We start from the raw sequence: 13,416 nt of genomic DNA, 5'->3' as shown, positions 1-13,416 counted from the left end.
TTCGGGGAGTGCTAAAAGTCTGCAGGTTAGGGGGCGCAAATTACTTGCCTTGCCCTGGGTGCTGACAACCCGTGCTATGCCACTGTAACTACCGCAGACCGATAACCAGCCTCAACACAATCTCCAAGATTATGGAGAAAGTAGTAGTACAACAGCTACAACGCCAACTGGAGACACACAAACTCCTGGACCCTCTGCAATCAGGCTTCCACCCAGGCCATGGCACAGAAACGGCACTTCTCAAAATATGGGACGACGCCCTCGAAGCAGCAGATGACGGAGAATCATGTCTCCTGGTACTGTTAGATCTCAGTGCAGCATTTGATACAGTAGACCACAATACTCTACTCGTCCGCCTCACAGAAGTAGCAGGAGCCACAGATTCTGGTCTACAATGGTTCGCATCCTTCTTAGAGAATCATTATCAGACAGTGAAACTAGGAGCATTCACCTTGGAAACCTGCGCAATCTCCTGTGGAGTCCCTCAAGGTTCCCCCTTGTCACCAGTGCTCTTCAACATCTACATCGGCCACTCTTCAAAATCATCAGAAAATCGGACCTCTGCCATTCTGTCAGAGCTGGGCTCAGCCCATCCTTCACTGAGCTGGCCGCTCAGCTGTCGGATAATTGCTAGCTCCTATGTCTCCACAGTGACTCACCTGTTGATGATATCCTGCTCGTCAGTCCTGCCTACTTAAGCCGTCCAGTCCAGATGATCGCTGCCTTCGCCTTGGTCACATCTCTAGAGGTGCTCTCCTGTGTTCCTGTTAAAGACTTGCTTGGCTGACATTCCTTCTGGCTCTAGATCCTGCTTGCTGTTCCACTATGCTGTTCTCTGGCTCCCTGACGTTTTGGCTTGTCTGACTATCCATTCCATTCCTGAACTCTGGCTATGTTTTGACTACGTTTACTCTGTTTACTTTTTTTTTATTATTATTAAACAAGTGTGATTTAACTTTACTTCTGCCTCAGTCTGATTCATGGTTTCTGACAGTAGGCGAAGGCCATGAATTCAGAAGATGCAGTCAATCCACTTGTTGGTAATATTTTTTCCAGATTGGATGAGCAGGATCACCGTATGGATCAGTTTGCAATGGCGTTACAAATGCTCCTGAGTCACACGGCTCACCTGGAATCTCTCACTCTGGCTGCTCCAGTACAACCTGTGTAGTATAGTGGTGAGTGTAGTGTAGTATAGTGGACAGTGTAGTATAGTAGTCAGTATAGTGTAGTATAGTGGACAGTGTAGTATATTGGTCAGTGTAGTGTAGTATAGTGGTCAGTGTAGTATGGTGGTCAGTATAGTGTGTTGCAGGCTGTCCCAGCTGCTGCTCCTTCGAGTATTACTCCTATAAGAGGTATGTCTGGTTCCACTCCACTTCCCCAGTGATTTGGGGGTGATCCAGTCCAATGCAGAGGGTTTCTCAACCAGGTTGAGATATACTTTGAGATGCTGCCCCAGGTGTTTCCCACAGATAGAAGCAAAGTAGGTTTTGTGATATCTTTGCTTTCTGAGAGAGCCTTGGCCTGGGAAAACACTCTATGGGAGATGCAAAAACCTGCTGTCTTGAGTTACCCTGACTTTGTGGCTTCTTTTAAAAGGGTATTTGACGTTCCCGCCTGCTCCACTTCTGCTGCCAAGTGTCTCATGTCCATCAAACAGAGTACAAGAACTGTTGCTGATTATGCCATTAAATTCTGTACTCTGGCAGCAGAGGCTGTGTGGAACAATGAGGCCCTCGTGGCTGCTTTTTCTCATGGTCTCTCGGATACCATCAAGGATGAGATAGCAGCCCGAAATATACCCACTGTGCTGGAGAAGTTGATCATGTTTGCCATCTTCATTGACTCCAGATTCAGAGAAAGACTCTCTTTTAAGGAGTGCTTGCGGAAGCCTCCTTAACTATGCCTCCTGGTACCGAGTCGGTCAGTGAAGATGAACCCATGCACTTGGGCTTCACGCATCTCTCTGCAGATGAGAGAACCCTTAGGAGGAGGAAGATATTGTGCCTTTATTGTGGCCAGGCAGGTCACTTTTTGAAGTCTTGTCCTACCTATCCAGGGAACGCCCGAACCTTGAGGTCCTCACCTAAATTTCTGCTGGTTATTGGTTATCCTTGGTTACAGAGGCACAACCCCTCTTTTGGCTGGCTCCATGCTGTGGTTCTCTCCTGGTCAACACAATGCAGTAAGACATGCTTCCAGAAGGTAGCCAAGGTCCTGTGCAATTGACCTTCAACCTGGTGCCATACCCCCTCCTGGCTGGGTTTACCCTTTGCCAGTCTTGGAGGATAAGGCCATGGAGGAGTATGTTGCAGGCGCACTTTCTCGAGGTTTCATCCACAAATCCTCGTCTCCTGCTGGTGCTGGTTTATTCTTTGTGAAGAAGAAGAGTGGTGAACTGAGACCATGTATTGATTATAGGGGTCTCAATCGTTTCACGATTAAGAATGCCTATCCGATTCTGTTGATTATGGAGTTATTTGACTGCCTCAAGGGAGCAACGGTTTTCATGAAGCTTGATGAGGGGCATATAATCTTGTGAGGATTAAGGAGGGTGAGAAGTGGAAAACTGCTTTTAATACCAGAACAGGCCATTATGAGTACCTTGTAATGCCTTTTAAAAAAATGGAAAAAGGTCCCCCGAGCGGGGTTTTTAGGCAGCTAACCATAGATATGAACAAGGCATTAAATAAAATATTAAAGTGCTTTATTGAAGGGTAATGAATGAATGTAACAACATATAAATATAAATTGGGAGCTCCAGTGGGAAAATACCCATACCAAATACATATAATAGCAAACATAGGTTATACACAGCATATGATAAGGCTATTGCATAACAATACTGACGCGTTTCGACCCATGAATTTTGGGGTCCCTTCAGAGGATGAGTTTGCTACAGAAAAAAGAAAAATTTATAACAGTATGTCCAGCTTATTTAAAAGAATTACAGCATAGGCAAGTTTGTTTAGCAACACTTTGCACATAATTACCACTGAGTTTGGATGTACCCCTCGATCAGAGCCTCCCCACACAGCAGCCAGACCATCCAGTGTGCCCGCACGTAGCAGCACCTCAGGAAGAAGGGGGAACAGGAATCCACTTGATATGGCTTGCAAGGAGTCACACGTATAATTGCCCCCCCACCAACACACCACTGGGGGGTGGGGCTGGAACCTACGAAAATTGTCAGAGCACTTCCTCCTTGGACGGCCAGACTCTTTTCCTCAACAGTAGGAGTGAGTAAGAACTTATGATACATCTGATTATCAATGCTTTGTCAAAGTGTTGCTAAACAAACTTGCCTATGCTGTAATTCTTTTAAATAAGCTGGACATACTGTTATAAATTTTTCTTTTTTCTGTAGCAAACTCATCCTCTGAAGAGACCCCAAAATTCATGGGTCGAAACGCGTCAGTATTGTTATGCAATAGCCTTATCATATGCTGTGTATAACCTATGTTTGCTATTATATGTATTTGGTATGGGTATTTTCCCACTGGAGCTCCCAATTTATATCTATATGTTGTTACATTCATTCATTACCCTTCAATAAAGCACTTTAATATTTTATTTAATGCCTTGTTCATATCTATGGTTAGCTGCCTAAAAACCCCGCTCGAGGGACCTTTTTCCATTTTTTTGTTCATATTGGGGTGAGCAGCATTGACTCCTTAATGTGTCTTCCCTCTTTGCTATACAAATTTGGGTGGTTAAACACCCCTTCCCCCATTTGACACATGGGAGGTAGACATGAGCTGTGCACTGTCTGTTCTCCTGTATATATCCCTCTGTGTTAATCCTAGACACCACATTAGATTATATCCATATATTTTCCAAAAATGTGTTAAATCGCATGTTAAATCGCACATTAGGATTTTAAGTAGACTCTCAATAAGAGGACTAAATTGGAATTATATTTCTTCCCTTGAGCTCACTAAATCAGTTACGCTCTTGTATTGTGAGTCTGTATTATTATTATACTTAATCGAGTCTATAATCCATAGCCTTGTTCGTGGTTGCGAATAGAGTAAAATCGCATCGCAACCGTGAGCAATGAGGGATCCACTGGATCCGATGCAAATTTCCTTATCTGGGTTGTTATACACTTACTATTTTGTGTATCTGGGAGATATTTTTGTGTATTTGAGAGTTATGTCCTTTCAAACAAATCTATTTAAACGTTGAAATTATGTTGCCATTTCTGGGTGGCTGTGGTTCTTACATACTTTTGGGAATATTGTTAGAATTGTCAGTGCGCAGTTTCTAATGTTTACCTTGTATTATTAATAAGTAATTATGTAGAAAACTTTTGTCATTTGTTGTTTTTCACAAATCGCATATGTGAGCTCGTTTGTGTGCCTCTCGATCGGCGCCTCCCCGCTTGCAGCTTGCGCCATCGGGGCCCCTGTGATGCCTGCACTGTCGCATGCTCCCTGGGTCGGGGATCATGTTCCCTGATATGTCTTCCCGGCAGGGTGGGGAGCTCAGTCACCTGCGCTCCCCTTGTCTCTCCCCTTGGATGGCCGGATTCCCGGGTCGGCCGCCCACGGGTGTGATTACCCTGCCGGCGGCATCCCTCATCACCTTCGGACATTGCGTGCGGTGTGCGCGCATGTGCGGGTCGCATGTGCGTGCGGCCTCATGGTGTCACGTATTTTACGGCGAAGGTGACGACAGATGTCGGGGCTTCGCCTTGATGGATGCCGAGGGAGCCACACGAGGCCTGCCAATGGCGGCCATAGTCTCCCTCTACACTCCGGGGTTAAGGGGCGGAAGAAACGATACCTGTTGTTAATTTCAGTACTAATTAAGGACACTATTTAATGAGGGTGGATTTGGGTGTGATCCCTCCACTTCCTCCTTGGACGGCCAGACTCTTTTCCTCAACAGTAGGAGTGAGTAAGAACTTATGATACATCTGATTATCAATGCTTTGTCAGACCCCATAGAATAATATTTTACTTATATTTAATTTTGATTTATGTGCACACCAGCTCTGGATGCCGTAGACTTAGATACTTGGCAATATCATGCACTTTTTCCTCAAATTCACACATCACATTCACTGTGCACATCCTTCACTTCTCTTCCTATCACTGCCATTGTCAGCATTTAAGGACAAGGTCATCCCTGACATATTCTATATTAGTTATACCAATATAGTCACTTTACTCATTTTATTATCCTTCACATGATCAATTCAAGTTGCAATAGATTATTACAACCCTTTCTGACCGCCCAACAGTTAAATCTAACTACTAACCTATATGGGTATATTCAGGAGCTAACGCTCTGACAATTTTCGTAGGTTCCGGCCCCACCCCCCAGCGGTGTGTTGTTGGGGGGGCAATTATACGTGTGACTCCTTGCAAGCCATATCAAGTGGATTCCTGTTCCCCCTTCTTCCTGAGGTGCTGCTACGTGCGGGCACACTGGATGGTCTGGCTGCTGTGTGGGGAGGCTCTGATCGAGGGGTACATCCAAACTCAGTGGTAATTATGTGCAAAGTGTTGCTAAACAAACTTGCCTATGCTGTAATTCTTTTAAATAAGCTGGACATACTGTTATAAATTTTTCTTTTTTCTGTAGCAAACTCATCCTCTGAAGAGACCCCAAAATTCATGGGTCGAAGCGCGTCAGGATTGTTATGCAATAGCCTTATCATATGCTGTGTATAACCTATGTTTGCTATTATATGTATTTGGTATGGGTATTTTCCCACTGGAGCTCCCAATTTATATTTATATGTTGTTACATTCATTCATTACCCTTCAATAAAGCACTTTAATATTTTATTTAATGCCTTGTTCATATCTATGGTTAGCTGCCTAAAAACCCCGCTCGGGGGACCTTTTTCCATTTTTTTGTTCATATTGGGGTGAGCAGCATTGACTCCTTAATGTGTCTTCCCTCTTTGCTTGTAATGCCTTTTGGCCTTGGTAACGCCTCTGCAGTCTTCCAGGGGTTTATTAACGATGTCCTCTGAGATTTGTTGCAGTTATGTGTGGTGATTTATCTCGAAGATATCTTCATATTTTCCAAGTCCCTGAAGAGCCACCACACTGATGTCTGTCGTGCGCTTCAAAAACTAAGAAAGAACAATCTCTATTGTAAATTGGAGAAGTGTGAATTCCATTGTGAACAGGTTAAATTCCTGGGTTATGTCTAGGGATGGGCTTTATGTTCGGGTCGAACATGAGTTCAACTTGAACATTGGCTGTTCACCAGTTCGCCGAACAGCGAACAATTTGGGGTATTCGCGGTACATTCGAAATCCGCGAAACACCCTTTAAAAGTCTATGGGAGAGATCTCTCTTCCGGGTTCCCAGGGACACAGTTTGCAGTGCACCGAGGTGCTGTGTGATGAGAAGAGATGGATGACCAAGGCTGCCCGAGGTGTAAGACCACCAAATATTGCAACCCCTCCCTGAAACTGATGGTGAATGTGTGCGGACATACTCTGTGTGAAAGTTGTGTCGAGTTACTTTTTGTTCGAGGGTCTGGTACTTGCCAGGAATGCAACACTCCCCTCCGGAAAAGTAACTTTAGAGTGCAGCTCTTTGAAGACCCCACAATTGATAAAGAAGTGGAGATCCGCAAAAAGATCATAAAAATATTTAATAAGCGTGAAGAAGAATTTCCATCTCTGAGAGAATACGATTTTTTGGAAGACATTGAAGAAATAGTGTTCAACTTGACCAACAATGTTGATCTTGACAACACCAAAAAAAGATTGATATGTACCAAAAGCTGAACAAAGATACCATCGTAAGAAACAAAATAAAATTGACTAGGGAGCAGGAAGAGCTAGAAGAGGCCCTGGAAGTTGAGAAGCAAGACAATGAGCAGAGAAGGCTTCTTATACAGAAGGAAGAACTATTTCAGCAAAATATGAAAAGGAAGAATAAGCAGGACTTGTTGGATCAGCTGGAGACATCTCGGCTTCCTCCATCAATTCTGTTGGCCCAGCACAAAGGGAAAACCACTCAGATTGAGATGCAGTTGGAAAAGGCTAAACCAGCAGTAACATTTTCAACTGGCATTAAAATGGGTCATCATATTTCATCTGTTCCAATTCCAAAGCTGGAAGAATCTTTGTATCGTTATCAGCCTATTCATATAGAAATGTACGGTCCAGAGGTCCCTTGTATAGAAATACTGGGAAGGCAGGGGTATCTAAACCATGTACGAGCTACTTCCCCTCAGGATCTCGCTGGAGGCTACACTTCCTCTCTCGCATGCCATAGGGCACTGCAGGACTCCTTCAGCGGACTCTTCTGGCAGGCGTATTAACGTGCATACCCCAGTCTGGACAAGAACGGACGTTGGCACAAGACCAGCAGCTAACACAAGTGAATCTGGTAAAATTACTGCCATCTGCAGCTATACCTAGGCTCGGAGTGCTCTTTAATAAAGACAGCTGTGTTCCAGGGGAATTTTTTTTTCTTCACGACAGAAAACAGCCTTCAAACCAATACATTTTTTTTCCTGGTCCTCAGAGCAACTGAAACAACAAGTCATGTCTGATGGAAGAAATGAATAACTCCATTTAAATCATTGGGATTTCTCTAAGAAGTTGTAAATTTTCTGTTTACTTTTAAATAAAGCCAACTTTTATTTAAAAAAAAAAGTCTATGGGAGAAATCAAAAGTGCTCATTTTAAAGGCTTATATGCATGGTATTATCATAAAAAGTGTTTGGGGACCTGGGTCCTGCCCCAGGGGACATGTATCAATAGAAAAAGAACTTTTGAAAACTGCAGTTTTTTCAGGAGCAGTGATTTTAATAATGCTTAAAGTCAAACAATAAAAGTGTAATATCCCTTTAAATTTCGTACCTGGGGGGTGTCTATAGTATGCCTGTAAAGGGGCGCATATTTCCCGTGTTTAGAACAGTCTGACAGCAAAATGACATTTCAAAGGAAAAAAAGTCATTTAAAACCTTCAGGTCTGGTATGGATATTAAGTGGAACCCCCCCAGCCAAAATTTAAAAACAAAATGGCGTGGGGTCCCCCTAAATTCCATACCAGGTCCTTCGGGTCTTTGGGGGGCTACCTCAAAGCACCCTCCCAATGTTGAGGGCATGTGGCCTGGTATGGTTCAGGAGGGGGGGCGCTCTCTCGCCCCCCCCTCTTTTCCTGCGGCCTGCCAGATTGCGTGCTCAGATAAGGGTCTGGTATGGATTTTTGGGGGGCACCCCACGCCATTTTTTTAAAATTTTGGCGTGGGGTTCCCCTGTAAATCCATACCAAACCTAAAAGGTCTGGTATGGATTTTCAGGGGGACCCCCACGCCATTTTGTAAACTTTGGTGCGGGGTTCCCCTTGATATCCATATCAGACCTGAAGGGCCTGGTATGGAATTTAGGGGTACCCCCACGCATTTTTTTTTAATCTTGGTTTGGAGTTCCCCTGTGGGGAAATCCCATGCCGTTTTATCAATGAACCTTTATGTGTATTGTCAGACCGACAATTCATTATTAGCCGCAAGTAGTTTTAAATGACTTTTTTTCCTTTGAAATGTAATTTTGCTGTCAGACTGTTCTAAACATGCGCCCCTTTACAGGCATACTATAGACAACCCCCAGGTACGAAAGTTAAAGGAATATTACACTTTTATTGTTTCACTTTAAGCATTATTAAAATCACTGCTCTCGAAAAAACGGCCACTTTTAAAACTTCTTTTTGCATTGATACATGTCCCTTGGGGCAGGACCCAGATCCCCATAAATTTTTATGACAATAACTTGCATATAAGCCTTTTAAATGAGCACTTTTGTTTATTCATGTTCGTGTCCCATAGACTTTAACGGTGTTTGTGCATTCGAACAAAGTTTTTGCCTGTTCGAAAGTTCTGCTGCGAACTAAACCGGGGGTTGTTCGGCTCATCCCTAGTTATGTCATTTCCACCCAGACCCAGAGCAACTTTCAGCAGTCCTACAGTGGCCCCGACCCATGGGTTTATGTCCTCTGCAGCGTTTTCTTCGCTTTGCCAACTATTATCGGAAGTTTATTCATAACTTTTTGTCTCTGGTCAATGACTGATATGGCCAGAAAGGACGGTAACCCACAGAGTTGGTCTCCGGAGTCCATTGAGAATCCTGATCCTATGTTACCTTTTATCCTTGAGGTTGATGCTTCTGAGACTGGAGTTGGAGCCCTTCTGTCTCAACGTGCTACCTCTGAGAGCGCTATGCATCCTTGTGGCTACTTTTCCAAGAAATTGTCACCTGCGAAGTGCAATTACGAGATTGGTGACAGACAGCTGTTAGCAATCTTTTTAGCCCTGAAAGAAGGGAGACATCTCCTCAAAGGTACCAATGTGCCAGTTCTCATTCTTACTGACCATAAGAATTTCACATTCTTGTCTGAGGCTAAACGCCTCTCTCCCAGAAGGGTGCGATGGGCTATTTTCTTGTCTAGTTTCAAATACATTGTCTTATTCCCGGTTCTAAGAATGTAAGGGCTGACGCTTTGTCACGACAATTTTCCTCCACTTCCAAGATGGAGTCGGTTCCGATTCCTGTGATTCCTCCTGATCGTATTCTGGCCATGGTTCGCACCAGTCTCACTTCTCCTTTGGGTGACAAAATTCTTGCTGCTCAGGTCCATGCTCCTCCTGATAAACCTTGCTTTGTCCCAGAGAGTCTCCATACTGCTGTGCTCCAGACTTACCATTCTCCCAAGGCTGCTGGCCACCCTGGGAAGAATCATCTCTTTTGGGCCATTTGTCAACAATTTTGGTGGCCTAGTCTACGTGCTGAGGTAACCGCCTTCGTAGCTGCCTGTTCCGTATGTGCTCAGAGTAAGACTCTACGACACCTTCCGGTGGGCCTCCTACAACCCATACCCAATGGAGAGAGGCCCTGGACCCACCTGTCTATGGATTTCATTGTGGAGTTACCCAATTCCCAGGGCAGCATAGTTATCCTTATGGTGGTTGACCGCTTCTCGAAAATGTCTCATTGTATTCCACTTAAGAAGTTGCTCACTTCTAAGGACTGGCTTCCATTTTTGCTCGGGAGATCTTTTGCTTACATGGGCTACCCTAAGTGATTGTCCTGGACAGGGGTAGCCAGTTTGGGTCCTGGTTCTGGTGAGCCTTTTGTGCACAGTTGGGAATTCAGCTTGCTTTCTCCTCTGCCTATCACCCACAGTCTAATGGGGCTGCAGAATGAGTCAATCAGTCCTTGGAGCAATTCCTACGTTGCTATATTTCTGACCATCATAACAACTGGTCAGACCTCTTACCGTGGGCGGAGTTCGCTCACAATAGTGCCTTGAATTCTGCCTCCTGATTTCCCTGTTAGGGTGTTAGAGGAGCATCTCTGTGGTCTTCGTTCCACTTGGACACAAGTCCAGGAGGCTTTGCGACATGCTAATGATAGGTACAGACTCCATAGTAACCGCAGATGCCTTCCTACCAGGTTGGGGGCCAGGTCTGGCTGTCATCTCGCAACCTCTGACTTTGTGTTCTCTTTCTGAAGTTCGCACCTTGGTTTATTGGGCCTTTCCATATTCTTCGCAGGATTAACTCAGTGGCTTACGCATTAGACCTTCCTTCTAATATGCGTATCTTAAACGCATTCCATGTCTCCTTATTAAATCCTTTGGTCTGCAACCGCTTTACCGCCTCGGTGCCTCATCCTCACTCTGTACAGGTTGAGAACCATGAGGAGTATGAAGTACAGTCCATTGTTGACTCCCGTAGGTTCCGTGGGTGCATACAGTACCTGGGGCTTTGGAAAGGGTACGGTCCGGAGGAAAGCTCTTGGGTCTCATCCTCGGATGTACATGCCCCTGTCCTCCTCCGTGATTTCCATAGATGTTTTCCCCTCAAGCCTAGTGGTCTTCCAAGGGGGAGGGGTCATTGGGGAGGGAGTACTGTTAGGGCTGGGCTCAGCCCTTCCTTCTCTGAGCAGTCCTGCCTCCTTATGCCGTCCAGTCCAGATGATCTCTGTCTTTGTCTTGGTCAAATCTCTAGAGAGGCTCTGCTGTGTTCCTGTTAAAAGCTTGGCTGACATTCCTTCTGGCTCCAGATCCTGTTTGCTGTTCTCTGGCTCCCTGATGTTTTGGCTTGTCTGACTATCTGTTCCGGTTCCTGAACTCTGGCTATGTTTTGACTACGTTTACTCTGTTTATCATTTTTTAATATTATTAAACAAGTGTGATTTAACTGTACTTCTGTCTCAGTCTGATTAATGGTTTCTGAAACATTCACTGTGCAGGCTCTTAAGGTTTGGCATGGTATGCCAGACCTTCAGAGCGCATGCACCGGTGAGGTCACCTGCTGCATGCACTCTAAATATCTCCTAAACCGCTCAAGTTTAGGAGATATTCACAGTACCTACAGGTAAGCCTTATTACAAGCTTACCTGTAGGTAAAAGATAAAAAAGGGGATCTATGTACAATGTACAGTATGTATAGCTTTGCTAAGAATGACCTTGTTGTGAATGACCATTTTCTTGTCTATGTTTTATTACCAGGGGACGTAATTAAAAATGGGGTCCTTCAGGAGGTCATGGTTCCCCTGATAGACCGCAATACATGTCAAGTAATGTATAGCAATGGACAAGTTACCGAGAAAATTCAGTATGATCAGATTTGTGCCGGCTACATGGATGGGGGAAAAGACTCCTGCCAGGTGGGTAACACCAAGAGTATTCCAGCATGGCTCACCTTTAGGTCTGGATCTCTTCACAGGAAGCAGAAGAAATGCATGGCTTCCGCTATTTCCTAGATCTAGCCAATTTTTTTTTTTTACTTGGAATGGATTGGAAAGATTGAGTCGTTCTGTCACATTTTTAATTGCTGTCTTTGTCCTCTTGTCTTCTTGTCCTCTTGCACTTCCTGCCATTGTATTGGATTTCATCCTAACTGTATTGTCTCCCTTTTTTTTTAAATGCTGAACAAACCATTACAGAAAGATATAGTAAATCACTAAAATAATATATATCAGCGGTGTAGGGAAAGGTGACAACCTTTCACAGTGTCCTCAATGTTGTCAGTTACCTTATCCCCTTTTACATATTTCTAGTCCTGGTGTCACTTGGACAGGAAGTGAGGGGGAGTTGACCACTTTGGGCACAGACAACCATAAAATCTTGAAGGAAAAATAGGAGCACCACACCCAAAAGTTAAAGTCCAAAAAGTATTTATTTTATTGAAATAATCCAATTAAATCCGCAAGACAATCCATCAACCCATTTTGGGAGATCAAGAATGCCTCCCTTATCAGAGCTAAAATATATTTTTTATATATACTTTTATATTCTGTATATATTGTGGGTGATTGGCTTCAAGTAGGGAGAGCTTGCAGAGAGGTAATCCAAATAAAAAAGTGTATTACTTTAAGTCCTCCCTGCACATATCTCTATAAAAGAAAAATCAAGAGATAAACAACAAAATATATTTAGCCTCCTGGCTTGTAGATTTGCTGAATTGAGGAGAGTAAGGGGGATATGATCACCATGTATAAATACATAAGGGGGGATATGATCACCATGTATAAATACATAAGGGGGGATATGATCACCATATATAAATACATAAGGGGGGATATGATCACCATGTATAAATACATAAGGGGGGATATGATCTTCATGTATAAATATATAAGGGGGATATGATCACCATGTGTAAATACATAAGGGGGATATGATCACCATGTATAAATATATAAGGGGGGATATGATCAGAGGCGGCTCTAGGCTTTGTGAGGCCTTAGGCAAAACTTAGACATGAGGCCCTACTCACACCAGTAATGGAAAAAAATGTAAGCGATACAAATTAACTGTATAAACTGCATATATTAAGAACCTTAAAGTGCTGGTGTTAGTTTCCTCTATCTCAACGCTGGCATCAGTGTACCTTCTCAGCACTGGCATCCGTGTGCTCTCAGTGCTGGTGTTGGGGCACTCTATCTCAGTACAGTGTGTCTTGATGCTGGAGTCAGTGACCTCTATCTCAACGCTGGTGTCAGTGCTGGCATGCTCTCAGTGCTGGTGTCAGTGTTCTCTATCTCAATGCTGGTGTCATGGCATTCTTTCTCAGTGCACAGAGATGGGGTCCCTGTCCCCAAGTAAGAAGGGGTCCCTGTCCACAGGGGAGATGATAGGGGCCCTGTCCGCAAGTAAGAAGGGGTTCCTGTCCGCAGGGGAGATGGGGTTTCCCATTCTCAGGGAAGATGGTGGGGGCCCTGTCCCCAGAGAAGAAGGGGTCCCAATTGCCAGGGGAGATGATGGGGCCTTGTCCCCAAGTGAGAAGGGGTCCCTGTCCACAGGGGAGATGGGGTTCCCACGCCCAGGGAAAATGGTGGGGGCCCTGTCCCCAGGGAAGAAGGGGTCCCTGTTGCCAGGGGAGATGATGGGGGGCCCTGTCCCCAAGTGAGAAGGAGGTCCCTGTCCCCAG

At 44.5% G+C, this 13,416-nt stretch overlaps 2 protein-coding genes across 2 annotated transcripts in view; both read left to right on the top strand.

Annotated features, from left to right (window-relative positions):
- The window catches only part of LOC141148253 (serine protease 33-like), a 79,311-nt gene that overhangs the window by 52,572 nt on the left and 13,323 nt on the right, over positions 1–13,416 (top strand). The window contains exon 4 of the mRNA XM_073635519.1: positions 11,493–11,650. Within this exon, the coding sequence (XP_073491620.1) occupies positions 11,493–11,650 (158 nt within the window). The remainder of the gene's footprint in view (positions 1–11,492; positions 11,651–13,416) is intronic.
- On the top strand, positions 6,314–7,442 carry LOC141148256 (CDK-activating kinase assembly factor MAT1-like). Its single transcript, XM_073635523.1, is given in 2 exon segments — positions 6,314–6,737; positions 6,740–7,442. Coding segments are annotated over 2 exon segments (918 nt in total). The 5' UTR covers positions 6,314–6,379; the 3' UTR covers positions 7,300–7,442.

This window comes from Aquarana catesbeiana, linkage group LG06 (assembly GCF_042186555.1).
Source record: "Aquarana catesbeiana isolate 2022-GZ linkage group LG06, ASM4218655v1, whole genome shotgun sequence".
In the NCBI taxonomy this organism is placed as follows: Eukaryota; Metazoa; Chordata; class Amphibia; order Anura; family Ranidae; genus Aquarana; species Aquarana catesbeiana.
This window is presented reverse-complemented; position numbering and strand designations above follow the sequence as displayed.